The 22,799-nt window shown below is 42.5% G+C and overlaps 1 protein-coding gene across 17 annotated transcripts in view; it reads left to right on the top strand.

Annotated features, from left to right (window-relative positions):
* ighd (immunoglobulin heavy constant delta) overlaps window positions 1-22,799 on the top strand; it is a 353,545-nt gene that overhangs the window by 114,685 nt on the left and 216,061 nt on the right. The window contains exons 1-2 of one of the 17 annotated variants that reach the window (XM_079618570.1): window positions 9,950-10,049; window positions 10,127-10,433. The exons of 15 other annotated variants lie outside the window; for them this stretch is intronic. In XM_079618570.1, the coding sequence (XP_079474696.1) occupies window positions 10,007-10,049; window positions 10,127-10,433 (350 nt within the window). In that variant the 5' untranslated portion in view covers window positions 9,950-10,006. Of the gene's footprint in view, window positions 1-9,933; window positions 10,050-10,126; window positions 10,434-22,799 lie in introns of those variants that run through there. One more of the 17 variants, XM_079618571.1, reaches the window with a different exon arrangement.

Genomic DNA, 22,799 nt, shown 5'->3' with positions numbered 1-22,799 from the left:
CATTATGATGAGAAATTAAGTATTACAGGTTTTGGAACCTGCCCTAGACCCAGTTAGCATAACTATTCAAACGCTGAGACACGAGAACAGGGCTGGCAGGATTCTCTTGCTGAAACAGGAGCTCCAAGAGCCAGTTTCAGTAATCTAACAAATACAGAAAACAGGACTGACCGGACTCTCTTGTTGGAAGTTTCGCAGCTGATCTAAACCTTTAGTCTCTTCACTTTTGCAGTTTCCTAAATTAAACATTTAATAAATTTGTTATTCTTCAGTAATGAACATTTAAACTGTTATCCATTGTATTTTATGTTGTTGGGTATCACAAAACGGAATAAAATACGAAAAAGTAGGTATCTTACAGCGCCAACGATTCTCCTTTCCGCCACAATGCATTCCATGACGTCACCTTGGGGAGAGAGTTTACCAAAGCCCGCCTGGAGAGCGTTGAGAGCGACTAGAGAGACGAGTAGTAGACGAGAGTATTCAGATAGCGCAGATTATAGAACATGATCATTGTCTATACAACACATCTATAGTCACCTATAACTGTTTAAGTTGGTTCATAAGACTTCGTGAAAAAAGTAAACAAACAATTAACATACTCGTGCGTGCAGGCTTGAAGGGGACCATGATCCTGCCTGACATGTGTTTAGGCTATGCTATCTTCAGCCCAGACGGATTCAGGCAGCATGCATTCAGCATTTAGCATTCAGTCACATCTGGTCGCGGGGTGAGCTCCTCGACCAGCGACCAAAACGTCACTGCCCTACAGCACAAGCTTTCCAACGCAGTTTCCACGGGACGGCACCGCCCGCGCGAGCACCTGCCAAACACTGCGACAGACGCGCGGCGGCTACGTTTGCAACAACATTTTCACCGGAGGAAGAGAAACGCTTAGAAACGCCCATATAGCTAGAACGTGAAAAAAAAACGTTAATACCAAACACGTAAAAAAACTGGTATTTAAGACCATTTTTGAGACATTTTAAAAATGATATACATATCTTAAATGATTTATGTACCCATTAATCGACAGTGGTGGTTAACCTGCAACATGGCCTTTAAGTACTTTTTTTGCGTATCTGTACTTTACTGAAGTATTTAAATTTGGGAAGACTTTTACATTTCAAAGTCAAATATTTTTACTCTACTACATTTTCAAAATCAGTCGTTCCTTTTTATATAGTGGATAAAAACTTAACTGGTCAAACGAGCCAACAATCACAATACAGCGCGCGCTTTGATTTGAACTTGCCTTGGCGGTATCTATCTACTAAGCGCGAACCAGATTGCGACCATACGGTTGCGACACAGTGATCTCGCCGCCGCGCAGTGACATGATTCGTGTAGCTCTCAATAGTTCCAAGTTCAATTCAAATATAGGCTATATATTGGCACACTAATATATAAAGGAAATATATATATATATATATATATATATATATACCATATATATATATATATATTATATATATATATTATATATATATATATATATATATATATATATATTATACGGTATATATATATTTCCTTTATATAATTTCCTTTAATGTCATTAATAAAATGACATTAATTAGTCATTATATATATATATATATATATATATATATATATATATATATATATATATATATATATATATATATGACTAATTAATGTCATTTTATTAATTGATTGGTGTGCCAAGGGTGACATTACATTCACGTAGACTGAGTTAAGCAAGAGTCTTGTGACAAAACTTATAATAGGACATTATAGCCATAAAAAAATCATAGTACTTGGGTACTTAAGTACATTTGAAGGCAAATACTTTTGTACTTTTACTCAAGTGAATGTTTAAAGGCAGCACTTCTACTTTTACTTGAGTAATATTTTACCTTGAGTATTGAAGACTTACATCTCATATTTTTAATGTTGTTTTTAGTATTATTATTATTATTTTTTATTAATATTCATAATCAGAAGTATTACGTATCTGTTTTATACCTTTTATACTTTTTATATACATTCATAATCATTTGTAATCATTGTGTTTTATGAATCATACTGTTCACATACCGTTTTGAATGCATATATGTGTGAGAGAGACTTTGGGAGATTTTGGAGAGTGTGTGTCTGGAGTGGAATGTATGCAGTGTTTTTTCTACCAGCATAATATATACATCCTATGCTATGTTAATGGAAACCACATGTTTCAGCCTATATGAACTGAAGTCCTTTGTTTAGGCAGGGAGAGAGAAACTGACTGAGATGCAATGACGATCTGTTGCTGATCCGTTCTCTCCCTTATGTCTTATATAAAATGGTAAAATAAATTAGATATCTTGGCAAAATCACTGGTGTCTGTTTCCATGAAATCAATTAACAAGGGGAAGCACGATTTTTAAATCTACAATTTGGCGTCACGAACAGGATCGCATATCCAGCCATTCGTCTCAATCATTACAGGTAAGACTTTTTTCCTTTCTAAAAAAAGTTTTAAGTCTGCCTGATGATTAGAGACAGTGACTGAAACTGCTGAAAAGAACTGTGTGATTTCAGGTACCAGTTGTTTTGCCAATGAATATAAGACATAAGAAAAATAATAAAATAAATACAAATTTAATAATTTAATTTAATTTGGCTTGTTTAAGTTTCTCTGAAAAGTAATCCTCTAACAATATTTGATATGCTGGGATGGAGATGGATCTTTTTTAGAAAAAAGGCCATTTAGTCATTTGGGGGGAATTAGCTGTAAGACGGTTAAGCTAGAAAATTTGCTTGGTTAGGACTGTTCACGTGGTTGGACTGTGGCGGGACTGTTTATAACGATGGCAGACTAAATCCCTAAAACATATCCAACACACTTGAAGATTCGTTCTCAGAAGGAGACGAGGGAAGTGTGACACAAGCGATATTTGATTGACAGAAGCGGTTAAGTGTGGCGATACTGTAAAATGGCAGGAAAAATATCTAAAACATTGTAACACGCTGAAGTAATACAAGTATAAAAGTAACTAGCTAGGATCGCGGGCATTTCTGACTTTGACCGTAAAGCTGTTCAAAGATTTGAAGATACTGATCTGAGTAAGCTTTAAAATAAAACAAAGAAATCAATCTGATAAAATCTAAAAATATTTAAAAAAAAAGAAAAAAAGAAACTGTTCTGAGTGAACTGAAAAACAAAACAAACAGAAAATACTGAAACATTGGAGTTAACTTTTCTTTTGTTCTGTGAGTGGAGAAGGGAAAGAGAGTAAAGCAGCCCCTCCCTTTGCAATTCGCTCTATACACACACACACACACATAAAGTTGGAGAAGAGAGAGAGTGAATCAGCCCCTCCCTTCGGAATTGGCTATACCTTCTCACACACACACATACACACACACATAGGAAGAGAGGGAGAAGCAGGGTAGCCCTCTCGTGAAGTTTACACACACATACACGCACACATATACATTGTCCAGCTGTTCTGAGCGCACAGACACAGAGTGACAAAAACTTTGCAAAATGGCAGAAAGTGTCTGTAACAGCAGAACAATATCTGCTTGGTATCTAGACCGGAAGAAAAAGAAGCAAGCTAAGCTTTTGAAAAAAGGATTGGACATTAATGCATCTATCGATGAGCAGTTAATCTGGTTCAAGTCGCAAAAAGACAAGATCAAATCAAAAGCATTTCCAATTTTAGCAGCTCATTGGATTGTGAAACAAGGTGGAATTTGTTGCGATTTAAATGGTGGTCCAGTTCCACTTGTTGAAGCGATGAAGCCTCAAATTGAAGCATACAACAAGTTGAACAAAATCATGTCTATCAAATGTTCAGAGAAAGAAAATACAACCAGTGATGATTCATTTGATCCAGATTGGACAAATATAATAACTGAAGCTGAAAGGAAATATTCACAAGTACCAGTGGAATCGGCGACAACTGTAACGCCTCCTCCTTACAAACCAATCTATCCAACTTTGCCTGAACAATATACAAGTTCATCTAAACCTCTGACACAGTTTCAAGCTTCAAGATCAAATGGAGGTCCAGTTGACAAAATGTATATTGCATCTGCACAAGCAGCTCCAATAATAACGAGATCCAAATCAGTCCAGCCAAACAGATACATGTTGAGATCTACACCAGCTCGTAATTATGAATCAGACTGGAGTGATGAGACAAGAGATGACGACATGATCACAGTTGATAAGATCGGTCCTGAATTTTCTTCACCTGCGATTAAAAGGGAAGAATCTGAAATGATGACCGAAGAGAGACCATTCACACCAGGAGAACGTCAAGCCATTCTCACAGCCTTGCCTCCTCTAAAGAGACAAGATCCAAACACAGAGTTTGGGCGAGAATTAGACTCTCTGGTTGAAGCTCATCAAATGACACTACGAGACATTCACACAATTGTGAAAGCTAAAATCCCAAGAGACCGATGGGAACGCTTGCCAGCGTCGATAACAACAGCCCAATGGGTAGACTTGTGGGTTGATGGCCAGGGACGACCCCTGGGTCTTTGGCAAGCATTAGATGAGTTCCGAAAAGAAATCCAAGAAATCTTGGGGAGCGGTAAAATTCCATTCACATCAGTGACATTAATTAAGCAAAAGGATGATGAATCTCCAGATGAATATGCTCTGCGTAAGTGGAATGCTTATGAGAGATGGGCCCTCTGTGCTAAGAAACAACCTGACAGAGATGATGTACAGTTCACTGACACACTTGTGGATGGCCTTAGCTCTAAATACCAACAAGCCTTATCACTTGGAGTCAATCCAGGCGAAACATTTGACCAAATTATGCAATGGGCTGGCCGTCTAGAGATGGCTATGAGATCAAACAAGGAAGAAGGAAACAAGACAACCCGAAGAGGAGTGGCAACAGCTCAATACAACATGGACACAAAGAATAGGATTGTTGTTTGCAGCAACTGTGGAAAGCGTGGCCACTCAAGAAAAGATTGTTGGGCTAAAGGAGGTGGAGCAGAAGGACAAGGTCCATCATTTAAACAAGTCAGTGTGAAAAATCATGATGAAACCTCTCAAGGGAAGACGTGGACTGAAGCACAAGTCCGTCAGCTCATTGAGGGAATTATGCGTCCGCAATAGGAATCAGCGGCCCCCTGTATTAGTAAGAAAAGAGACAATCGCCTTTTCATCAATGCATTAATAGGGGGCCACCCATGCGACATTCTGGTCGACACAGGAGCAGCGATTTCAATAACCAATCTGAACCTACCTACAACAGATGAAACTATGGAAGTTGAAGGAGTTGGAGGAGGTATCACAACATTTCGCAAAAGTATACAAGTTCCACTGCAAATACATGAAGACGAAGTCATATGGACATCTTTTTGGGTGGGACCGAATTCACAAGGAAGCCTCATTGGCATGGACATTCTTCCATTGTTGAACATGATCATCTTCACTGACAGTCGTCAAATCGCTACAACAGCTGGGATAATACCACACGAAGATCGCACATGTAATTTAAGTTCTGTTGGTGCAGCAAAACCAATCATCAGAGATTGGGGGAAAGACGGTGTGTGGGGTCTTGTGTGTAGTTTATATCCAGACGTTTGGGCTAAACACAAATTGGATTGTGGCAAAGCCAACATTAACCCCGTTGTTATTGAGGGACCAATACATGCCCCTCATAAACAATACCCTATCCGACCTGAAGCAAGACAAGCCGTGGAAGAGATAGTGGCAGACTTGGAAGCTGAAGGGATCATCAGACAAACTTCATCTACCACTAATAGTCCTGTCTGGCCTGTCAAGAAATCAGATAACTCATGGAGATTAACCATTGATTATACAAGACTTAACAGTGTAACACCAAAACCGCATCCTATTGTGGCCAATCCTGCCACCATTCTGAATGATATTCCAGGAAATGCAAGAATTTTCATGGTACTTGATGTACTGTCGGCTTTCTGGTCTATACCTATTGATGAAAGATCTCAAGAGAAACTGGCCTTCACAGTGGGCGCAAAACAGTATGTTTGGAACAGACTCCCACAAGGTCTTAATCTTTCTCCTGTGGTATTTCATAGAACTTTGGATCAGTTCTTAACCGAGAAAAAACCTGAAATTGAGGGTTCAGGAAGTGTTTGCATTCAATATGTGGATGACTTGCTGATTGCAAGCCCAGATGAAAACAGCCATATATTTGCTCTGAATATCGTCCTACAAGCCCTTAGGAAAGGAGGATTCAAAGTCAACCCCGACAAAGCACAGTTGGCCAAAACCAAGGTTATCTACTTGGGCCAAGAAATATCTGTCGAGGGAAGGAGAATAACAACAGAGCGTGTAGAGGCATTACGGCAGCTTCCAAAACCTCTAACAGTTACAGGAATGCGGAAGGTGATGGGACTTTTCAACTATTGTCGTCAGTACGTACCTGATTTTGCTAGCATCACTAGCCCTCTCATCGATTTGTACAAGGGAGGAAAGCCTGGAGTGGAACAGATAAACTGGACACCGGAAGCTGAGGAAGCATTTACTTCTATGAAAGAAAAACTGACTTCAGCCCCAGCCTTGGGACTTCCCGATGGACGATTACCATTTCATTTGTGGACCAGGGTGGGAGATGAGACGTACTCAGCAGTACTGTGTCAAAAACCAGGTGATCGATACAGACCAGTTGGATACTTTTCCACAAAGATTCCTGTCACAATGATTGGTCAACCACGATGTGTACAAGCTCTTGATGGTGCCACATGGGCAGTGGATGCTGTGGAAAATCTGATAGGAGCACAAACTATCATATTGCACACTCCACACAGTATAGTGACGTTGTTGAATAACACAAACATCAAGACCATAACTGACACAAGGAGAGCAAAATGGGAAGCAACTTTGTTGAACAAGGATTTGAGAGTGGAAATCATCAGAGACACATCCCTTAACCCTGCAACAATGATGCTAGAACCACATGAGGGTACACCACACGAGTGCGAAAAACAGGCAGAAGAAGAAAGTCTTGGTCCTGTTAATCCAATACCTCTTGTAAATCCAGACAAGGAGTTATGGGTCGATGGATCCAGTTACTATGTTGATGGAAAACGACATACTGGATGGGCTGTAGTGGAAGTTGATGGAACTGTTGTGAAGAAAGGAGCTCTTTCTGGGCAATTTTCAGCACAAGTAGCTGAGCTCATGGCGCTCACGGAAGCTCTTGAACTATCGGAAGGAGATCGAGTCAACATCTACACAGATAGTCGTTATGCTTTTGGCGTGGTCCATGATTACCTTGCCCTGTGGAAAAGACGTGGACTTATCACCAGCAGTGGGAGCGAAATACAACATGCTTCCACAATTCGTCGCTTGATTGCAGCATGTCACTTACCCAGAGAAGCAGCCGTGATCAAAGTAAAATCACATCAATCTGACAAGTCCAAAGAAAGTCAAGGGAACACGGCAGCAGATGCAGCAGCTAGAGAAGCAGCTCTACTCCCTCTTACTCCTGTTACCATGGTACAGGAAAACAGCAAAGATAATCCTGAGCTCCATCTTCTGTCATATCAAACAGAGACAGATGAAGAGAAAGAACAATGGATAAAAGCAGGAGCGAAAGAAGATGATCAAGGTATCTGGAGAATTCCAACAGGACAAGTGGTGATGCCTATTGGAACAAGAAGAGAACTAATGCAGCTGTATCATGGAAAAGTGCATGCTGGAGCAAAAGCAATGAAAGCTCAAATCAGCGAGACGTGGTGGTGGCCACGAATGATGAGAGACATTGATGATTACTCCAGGAGATGCTTAATCTGCCTGAAAGCAAATGTGGGAAAATCTGTAAAGGTGCGAATGTCACATGCACCCAGACCAACAGGTCCATGGACACACCTCCAAATCGATTTCACAGGACCATTATCACCCAGTGGAGGGTACCAATACATTCTAGTAATCATGGACAGATTTACTAGGTGGGTGGAAGCATTCCCTACAAAAACTTGCACTGCTGAAGCGGCAGCACGAGTAATGGTGGAAGAAGTTTTTCCTCGCTGGGGTCTTCCATATGAACTTGATTCTGACAATGGAACTCACTTCACTGGAAAACTGATGAAGGAAGCAATGAAATTGATGGGGATTAAACAGAAGTTCCACATTCCGTACCGTCCACAAAGTTCCGGACTGGTAGAGAGAATGAACAGATCGTTGAAAACCGCTCTTACCAAAGACATTCTGCAAACTGGCCAAGGTTGGCATAAGTTGTTACCTGCTATTCTGTGGAACCTGAGAGCAACTCCAAACAGAGTAACAGGACTAACTCCTTTTGAACTGATGACTGGAAGAGCAATGGTTCTACCTCCTGATGCTCCGCCACCTGCGGAAACAGGAGGAGATTCTACTTTGTTCCAAGAGAAGTTACAACGCTATCTCACAATGCTAGACAAAGCTACCAAAGACAATAATAAGAAAGTGCGAGAAGCTCAACAGCAATGGGACGAAAAACACACCACTACTGACATTCCACACATTCCCGAGTTAGGCAGTTTTGTTATGGTCAAACGAATTTCTAGGAAAGGGTTAGAGCCTAGATGGGAGGGACCATATGAGATACTCTTAACAACTGATACAAGTGTTTGCCTTAAAGGGAAGGGTGTAGGAACAGATAGATGGTACCATTGGTCACAAGTTAAACCTTGCTTAGTGAATGAACAAAATGATGATGGTTTATGGCCTGAGATTGAGCAATGTTCATCCATTAACTTTAAAGATTGGGAACAAAGAAGTGATGATTCATTATTTTTCTGCTTCCATTTCAGGAATCAATTCCATTGACATTGATTAGAGATGGTCGCAAGTTATTCTGTTAAATTGGTTGTTACTAACCAAATGGATAGAACTGAGAATGGGAAATACGGTGTGAAATAGGAGATTTTACACATGCTACAAAACACAATCTCACAAACATTTAACACCCGCTTACTGATTTTCAACTCCAAAGGATAGGATCCTTTAACATCAACGTTTATTTTAGTTTATTATTTTGAAGCCGGGAACTTGAGGAGTATTTAACGAGTCAAGGCACCGGCAGAAGATTTATTAGTTTTTTCTTTCCTTAGATGATTGGGGTTCATTTTAAATGCTTACACATAGACGTTAAATGACACATAGTATGCGGGGACATAACATGGGTTGGGGTTCTTTGTTGTTTGTTATTTGTTTTCTTTTCTTTTCTGTTTCCATTCTTTTGTCCTTCTATGTCTATGTCTTGGTCTGCTTGTCTTCTCCTCACTATCACTTCAATAGGTTGGCCACCTGGGGATGAGGTGTGGAACTGACGGCCGTAGTTCCAGAGGAGGGATTGAAGACTTACATCTCATATTTTTAATGTTGTTTTTAGTATTATTATTATTATTTTTTATTAATATTCATAATCAGAAGTATTACGTATCTGTTTTATACCTTTTATACTTTTTATATACATTCATAATCATTTGTAATCATTGTGTTTTATGAATCATACTGTTCACATACCGTTTTGAATGCATATATGTTTGAGAGAGACTTTGGGAGATTTTGGAGAGTGTGTGTCTGGAGTGGAATGTATGCAGTGTTTTTTCTACCAGCATAATATATACATCCTATGCTATGTTAATGGAAACCACATGTTTCAGCCTATATGAACTGAAGTCCTTTGTTTAGGCAGGGAGAGAGAAACTGACTGAGATGCAATGAAGATCTGTTGCTGATCCGTTCTCTCCCTTATGTCTTATATAAAATGGTAAAATAAATTAGATATCTTGGCAAAATCACTGGTGTCTGTTTCCATGAAATCAATTAACAAGGGGAAGCACGATTTTTAAATCTACAAGTATCTTTACTTTAACTCAAGTACATGGTATGTGTACTTCGTCCACCACTGCCAAAGATGCAAATGATTTTGTGGGTAGGGTCAACGTCTCGACTCCTTGAAAGATTGTGTTATAAGCTGAACTTTCAGTCAGTGCATGTGTTCAGTGACTAAACAGCTTCAGTGTAACCATAACTGTTTTACTGCCTTTTTCTGTTGCAATGGAGATGCTACTATATGGACTCCTACTGATGATTATTGCATGTGAGCACCTCCCATTTGCAGTAGATTATTATTTTATTGTTCTAATCAATCTAACATTAATTTTCTCTGTTGTTCAGGTGTTAGTGGTCAGTCTTTGAGCTCCTCAGATTCTGTGGTGAAAAGACCAGGAGAATCAGTCACTCTGTCCTGCAGTGTCTCTGGATTCTCTATGGGCAGCTACTACATGAGCTGGATCCGTCAGAAACAAGGGAGAGGACTTGAGTGGATTGGATATATAGACACTGGCACTAGCACTGCTTTTGCTCAGTCTCTACAGGGCCAGTTCTCCATCACCAAAGACACCAGCAAAAACATGCTGTATTTAGAGGTGAAAAGCCTGAAGACTGAAGACACAGCTGTTTATTACTGCGCAAGACAGTCACAGTAAGACAAAAGACTGCAAGGCTGAACAAAAACTATTCATGTGATCTCTGAGGGCCCAAGATCATTTTTCAGTACACTTCCCTTCAGCAAGCTACTTTATAAATATATTGATTTAAATCCTTAACATACTTCTTCATGGAGGTCTTTCTAAATTAACATTAAGCATTGATCTAATGCAGACAAATAAGTGACCTTTAAGTTTTAATGCTTGTTAAATCTGTATGAGATTTTATTGATGACTTACTTAGTCATGGTCAGAATGATTGGCACCCTTGGTAAATATGATCAAAGATGAATGTGAAGATAAATCTGCATTGTTTTTCCTTTTGATCTTTCATTCAAAAAAGTTCACAAAAATCTAACCTTTCATTGAGGGGGGGGGGGGGGGGGGGGGTCACATTATGTTGTTCTCCAAAACACATTGGCCACAATTATTGGCATACTGTAGAAATTATTATGAGTAAAATATCTCTGAATTATATTCCCATTAATATATATATATATATATATATATATATATATATATATATATATATATATATATATATATATATATATTGTAATGATGAGTCACTAGATGTGGGATCCATTTGCAGGCTTTATTAGAATCAGGGTCAGACAGGCAAAGATCAAACAACAGCGATGAAGGCAGAGAAGAGAATACACACAATCAAAGTCCAGGGTCCAGGCAGAGAGTGTGGCAGGCAGACGGCAGACAGCGAAAGATAAGGTCCAGATCAAGTTGTCACAGGTAATCAAACACGGGATATAACGCTCAGAATTGTTCACAGGGAAAGCAATACTTCGCACTGAGCATAGCAAGAGCTGTGCTTAAAAAACCCTGTTGACGAGGTCCAGCTGAACATGATGATCTGACGAGGTCCAGCTGAACATGATGATCAGCATCAGCCACGGGGCTGCTGGGACTTGTAGTGAACACAGGGAAATAGTTAGTACTCGGGCGAGAGCGCCCTCTGGCCGCCAGAGGAGGGAATCACGGAGTTCCTTCCTGTGACAGAAGGTGCGTGTGGGCTTGGTTCCAGGTTTCCTCGCTGCGATGTAACCAGTCATTTACAGCTGGGACGTTCGTGGGTTCTCCGGACCAAGGGAAGAGGGGCGGTTGGAAGCCCAGGATGCACTGGAAAGGAGTCATTCCAGTAGAGCATTTTTGAATAGAATTCTGGGCATACTCGGCCCACATCAGGTAGCGGCTCCACTCACTCTGGTGCTGCTGACAGTATGATCGAAGGAACCAAATTATTTCCTGGTTCAGCCTCTCGACTTGGCCATTGGACTGAGGGTGGTATCCAGATGTGAGGCTGACATTTACATTGAGTGTCTTGAAGAAAGCTGACCAGACCCGTGAGGTGAATTGGGGTCCCCGATCGGAGACAATGTCCTCCGGGAGCCCATAAAATCGGAAGACCAGGTTGCATAACTGTTCGGCGGTCTGAAAGGCGGTAGGGAGTTTGGGTAGAGGAATCTCAGGCAGGCTCTGGAGAATCTGTCGATGACAGTGAGAATGGTGGTGAATCCATTGGAGATAGGTAGATCAGTAATAAAGTCTATTGCGATGTGTGACCAGGGCCGTTGAGGAACAGGAAGAGGTTGGAGCAGACCGGCTGGAAGTTGGCGGGATGATTTCTGAGTGTTACAGGTGGTACATTTGCGGACGAAGGTGGTGGCATCCCGGGACAGGGAGGACCACCAAAACCGATTCTGCAGGAGCTGGATGGTGGCGGTAATGCCGGGGTGACCAGAACTGGGCAAGGAGTGGACTAGTTCTAGAACTTGATTTCGAAAGGTTTCGGAGACATAGACCTTGTCGGGTGGACAGACCGAGGGAACTTCTGACTGGGAATTGGCTTGTTCAATCTCCGTCATTATGTCCCATTGGATAGGGACGATTATGAGGCCGGGAGCTAGAATAGGTTCAGGAAGTTGGGGAGTATGGTCAGGGTCACTTTGTCTTGACAAGGCGTCGGCTTTGGTATTCTTAGATCCAGGGCGATAGGTAACCATGAAGTCGAAGCGTGTAAAGAATAGGGACCAGCGTGCTTGCCTGGGATTGAGTCTCTTGGCCGTTCGTAAGTACTCTAAGTTCTTGTGATCGGTCAATACTGTGAACTGGTGTGTTGCTCCCTCCAGCCAATGTCGCCACTCCTCAAACGCAGCTTTCATGGCTAGGAGCTCCCTGTCGCCAACGTCGTAGTTCCGTTCTGCAGCATTCAGTTTTCTGGAATAAAACGCACATGGGTATAACTTGGGGGGCGTGCCTAGTCGTTGAGATAAGATAGCCCCCAGGCCAGTGCTTGATGCGTCGACTTCGACGATGAATGGTGTAGTGGAAGTTTTATGATATTCATTGATCTTTAGTAAAATATAGATGATTCAAAGAATGTCACATGTGTGTCTCTCACTTGTAGTGAGAGAAGATTCTTTTTATGTACCTGGGGAGGCAGAAGAGAGAGACACTCCAGAGAACAGACGAACAAGGACCTCTGACCTAGATGTCAGAAGGCCATTTGGTGAAGGAGGGCTTAGGAGTTGGCTCTAGTGACGAATCGAAACTAGTGTTATGGCTTCTTTGTCTATGGAAACCTACTGGATGGAAAACTACTGGGAGGAAGGCACTGGGGGGGAAGAATACCTTGGAAGAGCTAGATAAAAGCTAGTTCAGTCTGTCTGGGGGTGTGTCACTCTTCTGCACAGGGTAACAACTGTGTATTAGACTGCTCCTATTCTTGCAAGAATAAATACTTTAATTTTATAATTTGACTCTGAGTCTCCCTTACGCAGTGATGTTTGTTTGATGAATTTTTGCCACAACAATTTGGTGTCAGAATAGTGGGATTCCTTGGACGATGCCTCCTGGACCTGAGATCGGACGGTGTTTGGCCACCTGGACTGAGTAAGTTCCAGCTCTACCTCGTAAACTTGAGAGAGAGAGGCCGGCCGATGTCAGAGCCCCGGGAGGATCGACCACTGGAATCAAAAGAACTCAGGTGGCTCCGAACAACATATCTCTGGGTAATGTATAATTAAATTAAGTTTAATTGGGGGAAGAGTGAAATTGAACCATATTGGCTGAGAACTGTTTCTGTGGTATGTAATCTGAAATTAATTGAGATCTACGTACAGATCAAGATATTTCAAACAGATACAAGGAAATAATCTGAAATTAATTGAGGTCTGTGACAGAACAAGATATTTCAAGCAGATAAATAATCTGGAATTAATTGAGAACTGTGACAGACCAAGACATTTCATACAGATAGGTACCTGGAAATTAATTGTTCCACCACGGAGCAAGTTATTTTTGGGTGCCGAGGCTAATTAGGGGGAACCAGGAAAGTCGTAACAGATTTTTTTGGTAAACCGTAATTAGGAGGACACTAATAGTGTAACCCGTCCGATTTGGGTTAAAAGAAAGATCGGGTTTGTCGGGGACGCCTGACAAATAAAGAGAACGCGCGTAAAAGAGAAATCCACAGAGAACAGATAAGCGGCCAATATGGGGAAGTCTCAAAAGCAAGCTTGCGAAATTTGGTACACCGGTGTTTTGTCAAATGAAATAAAATTAAGGGCAGAAATGTATGATATTGAGCGCCACAAGATTAAAGATGGTGCGGGAATCAGTTGAACAGAGCAGTGAGAAACAGAGGTTGTTGTGTCTGCGTTCAACGTGTGTAAAAGTGTGAAAAGACAATGAGTTGTTGGCTTGAAGCAGATAAAAGAGACCAGAGTCGATGTAGAATGTATTTCCATATAGTAAGATTGAATATAACTGATAAAAGGGTTTTTATTTTTCATCCATTAGATGGATGCATGACATTAGATGTCAGAAGATTTTGTTTGTAACAAAAGTTGAAGTAGCAAGCAGCAATAAGTCTTTGTGAAGGATTGAGATTTGAGTAATATGATATTTTGGTTTCTGTAAAAACAGTAGAGATAAGTGGGACAGAGACAGTAATGATAATACTTGTTGAATCGGCAGACTAACCATTTTGAGAAGAAAAGATGTAGAAAATGTATGTTATGAAAATAACATTTCTGATAAAATGTATGGAACTATTTATGAACGCCTGTTAAGTCAGATTAAGAAATGGTATGAAAAGTGAGGTTCAGATTAAAAATAATAATAAGAAAGTATTGAGTATGATTAACGTGATATAAAGATAATGAATGTTTCATTAAGCAAAATGGGGAACAATTCTATATTTTAGTGGTAAAATAAAGAGTGAAATTATGTTTATTTTTGGTTTGACCATTGTCTTTTGAACCTAAAGACTCCAGCTATGCTGGGAGTACAGCAACAGCGCGTGCTTATTCAGCCCGGCTTCCGGATGTTAAATGTGTACTTGCTATTGTAATCAGTGTTGTTGATGATAATACCGAATTAGAGAGATGTAAAGACAGATTTTGGAATTCAATAATGTAAAATGTCGGATATTTGGTTGATATTAAGTCATTGAGGGAAAAAGACATTGTCTGTTTTATAAAGGAAATTATGGGTCGGGGATAATTTTCCCTGGACAAGTGTTGAAGTTTAAACAGAAACGTTGTGAAAACAACTTAGAAACAATTTATGCATTTCCGTGCAGAAAATGAATGGTCTGCCAATAATAATGATGAAGATTATGATTTGGCTGGTGTGATCCGCCACTGGTGAACTGTCAAGGAATACAGAGAACTGCTTATCAGCTCTGTTTACATTCCTGATTGGGACACTTCAAGGGTGTGCAGTAAGTTGGAGCTGCTAGAAAGCTCAAGGTAATCGAACTATAGGCAAGGGGACAGAGAGTGTTTTAATTGTGGTCAGCTGCATTTAGCAGTAACTGTAAATGCCCACTCAGAAAGGTGTAAAAGAAAGTGGATGGAATGTGAAAGTGACGTGTATTAATGTGGGTTTGAAAGTAGAACAGTATTTGAATGACGATATTAAAGTTTTCGTCTGAGAAAGAACCAAGAATGTGAATGCAGGGCTAAGGGAAGTGAAAAGAATGTGCAAGTAAATGAGAAGAGAAAGGAAAGTTGATAGATGGAAGTCGTAAGTAGATTGAAAGAGAAAAGAAAGTTGAAAGATTTAAGTCGTAAGGAAATCCTTTTAAAAGGAAAGGGAACTAAAGTACCAGTAGATGTAAATTGCAGATAAGCAAAATATTTGTAAAATAGTGGTAACTAAAAAGATGATTGTCTTATAATGAAACGCTTAAAAAAAGGTTTTGGAAGATCCTAATTGCAGATTGGTAAACCCCTAGAGAAAATATGGTAAGATATGGTAATTAATTGAGAAAGACAACTAAAATTTAGATGTGATAATGAAACGTTATTGAGAAATAGAAGAACTATTTGTATTTAAGATCAAATAAGCAGAAGCAGTAGCACTGGGTTTTAGAGTTACTAAATGTAAAAATGTGTAGAAAGGGATCTGTTTAAACAAACAGCTTGGTAGTGTTGACCATGAAGGAGCTAGGAGCTGATGTTTTGGTTTCAAAAGATAAGATTGGGACTTGGCTGACAGTCTCAATCTGAGGGGAAATTTGTAATGTCTAAATTCCCTGATGTATGGGCAAAAGACAACTATAAAATTATTTTAATATTGAAAACGTATGTAATTGCTGGCAAAGATGCCTTAAGCTGGGCCAGAATTAAAAGATAAAGTTGAGAATGTTTAGTATAAGAAAAAGTGTACCAAGTCCTGAAGGCCTCAGAGTCTCTCTCTCATTCAATGTAAGAAGGCTGTTATCTTAGCCTGTCATGACGATAAGCTATTTATAGTAAAGCACAGTGTTTCAGTTGAAAATTATAGACACAGATGTTAAAATAAATCATGTTAAAGGAAATCATTGCCATTCAATTAGTTCTTAAATATTTTAGATTGTAAAACTGAATGAGTTTTAAAGAAGACTTTAAGATAATAATGTAGACCTGAATTGAGAAGTTATTTTAGGACCAGTAACGTCTTTGTCTGATCTTAGCCTTCACCATGACACAGGACCTATGACCATGGCTATAGATGTACATGAAGAGACGATGTGAATAAAGTTCACTGAGATTTTGTTGATTCGGACAGGTCTAACAGATTTGTTATTAAATACTGTTGTTTTTAACCTGTCTCCCTTAACATTTATTAGGCAGTCCGGATGGAGATGACTCTTGAATGTGCCTTTCCTAAGCTCCAGAAAACAGCTGAGTTCTGTTGAAGAAAACTGATTGTGTAATGGGAATGAGCGGGAGTGGGAGTGGCTACTCAAAGACGGGGCAGATCTTCCTGGCCAGGGGACTATACCTAACGCAGGGGGCCACAAACACTGCACACCTCCGGATGGAGGTGTTAATATGTGAGAAGGTATGAGAGTTGAGCGCTGATTACTGGAGGCCAACTGGGGTCAGCATAGCTGTCATAATTCAGGGGCGGAAGCAATATGCAAGTAAAACTCTTTATTGGTGGTCAGAAGACACAGCAAAAACACACGGGTGGGCTGGTGGCGCAGGGACTTGATGGTCAGCGTGGAGGTGAAGACAGGTGACGGTGAATCCAGTGAAGTGAACATCCAACATGACGAACACCACGAAAACACCGAACAGGACACGATCAGGAACTGGAACAGGAACTGGAAGAGCTGACGACGACAAAACACTGAGGACACCAAAACCAACGATCTGACAGGGAAAGGAGAGTGCGATGAGTTTATATAGCAGAGATGATTAATGGTAGATGATGAGGGGAACGAGATCAGGTGGAGAGCTGATCAACTAAACGAGCAGCCACGCCCACTCACACACATCCACACACACAAAACAACAAATACACGAGACACGAAGAAACCAGTGAATTCATGAACCGTGACAGTACCCCCTCTCCTAGGAACGCCTCCTGGCGTCCCCAGACTCCCTTACCTGTCGATTGTAATCATCGATAAGAGAGTGATCCAGGATGTCTCTGGCAGGAACCCAACTCCTCTCCTCCGGACCGTAACCCTCCCAGTCCACCAAGTACTGGAATCCGCGTCCCCTCCGCCTTGAGTCCAGAATGCGATTAACCGAATACGTAGGTTCCCCTTCTACGAGACGCGGCGGGGGGGGAACCGGGACGGGCGGATTAAACTGAGAACGAAACACGGGCTTGATTTTGGAAACATGGAAGACGGAATGAATCCTCCTGTACACTGGAGGGAGTTTGAGGCGGACTGCCACCGGGCTAATAATTTTAGTGACAGTGAATGGGCCAATAAATTTGGGAGCTAGCTTATTAGAGACGGAGCGGAGAGGAATGTTCTTAGTAGAAAGCCACACTTTTTGACCAACGACGTATACGGGAGGCTTAGACCGGTGGCGATCGGCTTTAGCCTTGGTGCGCGCTCCCGCTTGGAGTAGAGTCTCGCGGGCTCTAGTCCAAGTGTGGCGACACCTCTGGACAAAGGCGTGAGCGGAGGGGACCGCGACTTCGGATTCCAGACTAGGAAAAATTGGTGGCTGGTAACCTAGACTACACTTAAACGGCGATAGGCCCGTAGATGATACTGGTAACGAATTGTGGGCGTACTCCACCATTGACAGTCGTTGGCTCCATGAGGAAGGATTCTTGGAGACCAAACATCGCAACGTTCTCTCCAAATCCTGGTTGGCTCTCTCAGTTTGGCCATTGCTCTGGGGATGAAACCCTGAGGACAGACTAACAGTCGCACCCAGTAATCTACAAAATTCTTGCCAAAATTTGGACACAAATTGGGGTCCTCTGTCGGAGACCACGTCTGTCGGGAGGCCATGTAGCCGAAAGACGTGGTCAACGACTGTTACCGCTGTCTCCTTGGCTGAGGGTAATTTGGGCAAGGGAATGAAATGGACCGCCTTCGAGAATCGGTCCACCACGGTCAAAACTACCGTGTTACCCTGAGAGGGTGGGAGGGCGGTGATAAAATCTAGAGCGATGTGGGACCAGGGTCTCGAAGGGATCGGCAGCGGTTGAAGGAGCGTTACCCCTTCTAAGGCCGTTCTGACCTTCGATTCGACCTCCCATGAGAGTGTGGAGACAATTAGGGACTCCGGAAAAATGCACTCGGGAGTAGACGGGCGATCGGAATGGTCAAAAATACGTGACAAAGAATCGGGCTTGATGTTTTTGGAGCCCGGGCGGTACGAGAGAGTAAAGTCAAAACGTCCGAAAAAAAGTGCCCACCGAGCCTGCCTAGAGTTCAATCTTTTAGCGGTTCTAATGTATTCCAGATTCTTATGATCGGTCCATACGATAAAAGGTACCCCCGACCCTTCTAACCAGTGACGCCACTCTTCCAATGCTAACTTGACTGCCAACAACTCTCTGTTACCAATATCATAATTACGTTCGGCAGGGGACAAACGATGAGACAAAAACGCGCACGGATGCATTCTGTCGTCTGTAGGAGAACGTTGGGATAACACTGCACCTACCCCCACCTCTGACGCGTCGACCTCCACCATGAACTGACGTGATGGATCAGGGGTAACTAGGATGGGGGCTGAAACAAAGCGGCCTTTCAGTTTGGCAAACGCAGCCTCGGCTGCGTCTGACCACCTGAACGTAGTTCTGGGGGAGGTCAAGGCGGTCAGAGGTGAGGCTAGTTGGCTGAAATTGCGAATGAACCGCCGGTAAAAATTGGCGAACCCCAGAAACCTCTGTAGGGCCTTACGGGAATCTGGACTTGGCCAATCCACCACAGCCTTAACCTTCTCAGGATCCATGCGCATCCCCTCAGACGACACAATGTACCCTAAGAAAGGAACAGACTGTGCATGAAAAGCACATTTCTCCGCCTTGACAAAAAGACCATTCTCTAACAACCTCTGAAGCACTCGTCTGACGTGCTGAACATGTTCCTGGAGAGACGAAGAAAAAATCAATATGTCATCCAGGTAGACATAAATGAACTGATCGACCATGTCTCTCAGCACGTCATTGACGAGTGCCTGGAAGACTGCTGGACTATTGGACAGCCCGAAAGGCATAACCAAATATTCAAAGTGCCCCCTGGGGGTGTTAAACGCAGTCTTCCATTCATCCCCCTTCCTGATGCGGACCAAATGATAAGCGTTACGTAAGTCCAGTTTTGTGAAGACCGACGCTCCCTGCAACCTCTCGAAGGCTGAAGACATCAACGGCAAAGGATAAGTATTCTTTACCGTGATGTTATTCAGCCCTCGGTAATCAATGCAAGGTCGCAGAGAACCGTCCTTCTTCCCCACAAAAAAGAACCCCGCCCCCGCAGGAGAAGAGAAAGGTCGGATGAATTTGGATGCCAGAGAATCAGAAATATATTTCTCCATGGCCTCCCTCTCGGGAATAGATAGAGAGTAAAGCTTGCCTTTAGGCGGAGACGTACCTGGCAGTAGATCTATTGCACAGTCATAGGGACGATGCGGAGGGAGAGAAGCAGCCCGAGACTTACTGAACACTTCCTTCAGGTCCAGATACTCCGTGGGCACGTTTGATAAATCCACTGCCTCCTCCTGAAAAGCAGAAACAATAACAGACGGACAGGCAGACGCAAGACAGGACTCATGACAAAAACTGCTCCACTCCAACACTGATCTCTGCTGCCAGTCAATCTTGGGGTTATGCTTGATTAGCCAGGGGTGACCGAGAACGACAGGAGTCCAGGATGTAAAACGAGGTAGTTTCTGTGTGATTGCCGGATACAGTGAGTGTAATGGGTCCAGTGGTGAATGCGATGGTGGGAAGGGCTTGACCATTGAGGGCGTGCACAGCAATGGAATGGGTGAGTGGTAACAGGGGAACGTGAATCTTGTGAGCGAATGTGTAGTCCATGAAGTTACCTTCTGCCCCGGAATCCAAAAGTGCAAGACAGTCGTGAGTGTTGGCTGACCATCTAAGTCTTACCGGAAGGAGAGTTGATGTTGATGAGGTCTTCTCAGCGGAGATCCCACCCGACAGTAGCCTCAGATTTACTGCCGGGCTTGCCCTTTTACCGGGCAGTTGTAAGCGAAGTGACCAGCAGTCCCACAGTACAGGCAAAGGCCCTGGGATCTCCGCCTTTCCTTCTCCTCCCGGGAAAGCCGAGCTCGCCCGACCTGCATGGGCTCGTGATCGTAGACGGGGCTGACCGCGTCCCCGCCGCTGACTTGCGTGGTCTCCACGGTGGTTGAAGGCCGAACCGGTAACTTCATCCGTTCCACACGAGAGAGACGAGAATCCACGCGAAGCGCCAGGTCGATGAGTCCGTTGAGTGTAGCGGGTAAATCCAACGCGTAGATTTCTCTCAGGACGCGGTCAGCCAGCCCATGCAGGAACATGTCCCACTGCGCTTCCTCGTTCCATTGACACTCAGCCGCCAAGGTCCGGAACTCAATGGCATAATCTGATACGGATCTGCTTCCTTGCTTGAGATCCGCCAGGGTTCGTGCTGCTTCTCTTCCCGCGACCGCGCGGTCAAACACCATCTTCATCTCGGCGGCGAGTGTCTGGAACGAGGCACAACACGGATCTTGATTCTCCCACACCGCCGTCCCCCACAGAGCTGCCCTCCCAGTCAGCAGTGTGAGTACGAATGCCACTTTGCTTTGTTCTGTGGCAAAGGTTCTGGGTTGCAGAGAGAAATGCATAGTACAGCGTGTTAGAAAAGCTCTGCAAAAATTCGGCTCACCACTGTAGGGTTCAGGGACCGGTAGACGGGGTTCTGACTGGGAGGCGCTTGGTGGTGGCGCAGTGGGAGCTTGTAGATGTTGAAGCTGCTGGGTGAGCTCGGACACCTGCGCCACGAGAGCTTGAATGGCCCGACCCGACTCCATAGATGTCCTCTCTTGAGCCTCTATCCGAGAAATGGTTACTCTGATGAAGTCATCAAGCGAAGAGGATCCACTTGCTGCTCCCATCGTCTGGTCAGATCGTTCTGTCATAATTCAGGGGCGGAAGCAATATGCAAGTAAAACTCTTTATTGGTGGTCAGAAGACACAGCAAAAACACACGGGTGGGCTGGTGGCGCAGGGACTTGATGGTCAGCGTGGAGGTGAAGACAGGTGACGGTGAATCCAGTGAAGTGAACATCCAACACGACGAACACCACGAAAACACCGAACAGGACACGATCAGGAACTGGAACAGGAACTGGAAGAGCTGACGACGACAAAACACTGAGGACACCAAAACCAACGATCTGACAGGGAAAGGAGAGTGCGATGAGTTTATATAGCAGAGATGATTAATGGTAGCTGATGAGGGGAACGAGATCAGGTGGAGAGCTGATCAACTAAACGAGCAGCCACGCCCACTCACACACATCCACACACACAAAACAACAAATACACGAGACACGAAGAAACCAGTGAATTCATGAACCGTGACAATAGCATTGGGAGGTCAGATGCTTTGTGAGGAATCGCGACGGTCTGACCCAAGAGAATGTGAGTTCCTCTCTATATCACTCACCAGAGAAAAAACCCCGCAAATCACTGTATGGCTTGTTTTCAATTGGGACAAGTCTGATGGAAATTATAGATGAAGAGCTGATGGGAGATGTGCTTTCAAGAGCCAGCTGAGACCATCGAGCTGATTGTCATTATTTGTTGGGGAGACAGTAACATAACTTATTAATTTATATCAGGAACATGTTGGTTGCCTTATGGGCAAGGAAAATTATAGAAGTTGATTTTGAACTAATATGTCTATAAGATGGTTTTAACTCCTGAAGGTTAGACATGGTGGTGGTTAAAGATTAAGACAGTTTTTGTAGAGTTTGGATAACAAAGTTTAGATGAATTGAGAATTTATACAAGTATTCAAACTAAAGATAACCTTAGGAACGCTCATAGCATAATGTATTTTAGATTATTGTAATGGTTCTAATTTGAGTTAAACATTTGTATATTAACATTTGTGAACTATTAAGGGTTCTATGATTAATTAAGTTTCAGTCTGAGGAGGCTGTTTGAAAAGATTATTTGTGTATAGTGAGAGAGACTGCTGAGTGGAGGAAGGGATTTGGTACTCTGTCTGTCTTTCTGTTATCAGGCCTAGTAAGGCAAGCTTTAACAAAATAATAATGAACCAAAACAAACCCAGCTGACTTTTCTAAAGGAAAATGAATAATGAACAGATAGAACATTTGAAACGGTTTTAGATGCCAAATTTCAAAGATGTAAAATTATATAAAAGCTACAGGAAAAATGTGAAGTTTAAATCTTATTTAAACCTTAAATATTATACTTTTAGAGTTAATATAAAAAATAAAAAAAAGCGAACATTGTAAATGAGCAGTTAACATGCTGTATGTGTGTCTAGCATGAGTGTGTGTGATGGTGACAGCACTTTGTCTTGTATGTGGTAGTTTGGGGTACTAATATTCCGCCTGAATAGTGAGTATATTGTG

This window comes from Phoxinus phoxinus, assembly GCF_949152265.1.
Source record: "Phoxinus phoxinus genome assembly, chromosome: 1".
NCBI lineage: Eukaryota > Metazoa > Chordata > Actinopteri > Cypriniformes > Leuciscidae > Phoxinus > Phoxinus phoxinus.
The sequence above is the reverse complement of the archived record's forward strand: the minus strand, read 5'-3'. Positions and strand labels throughout refer to the sequence as shown.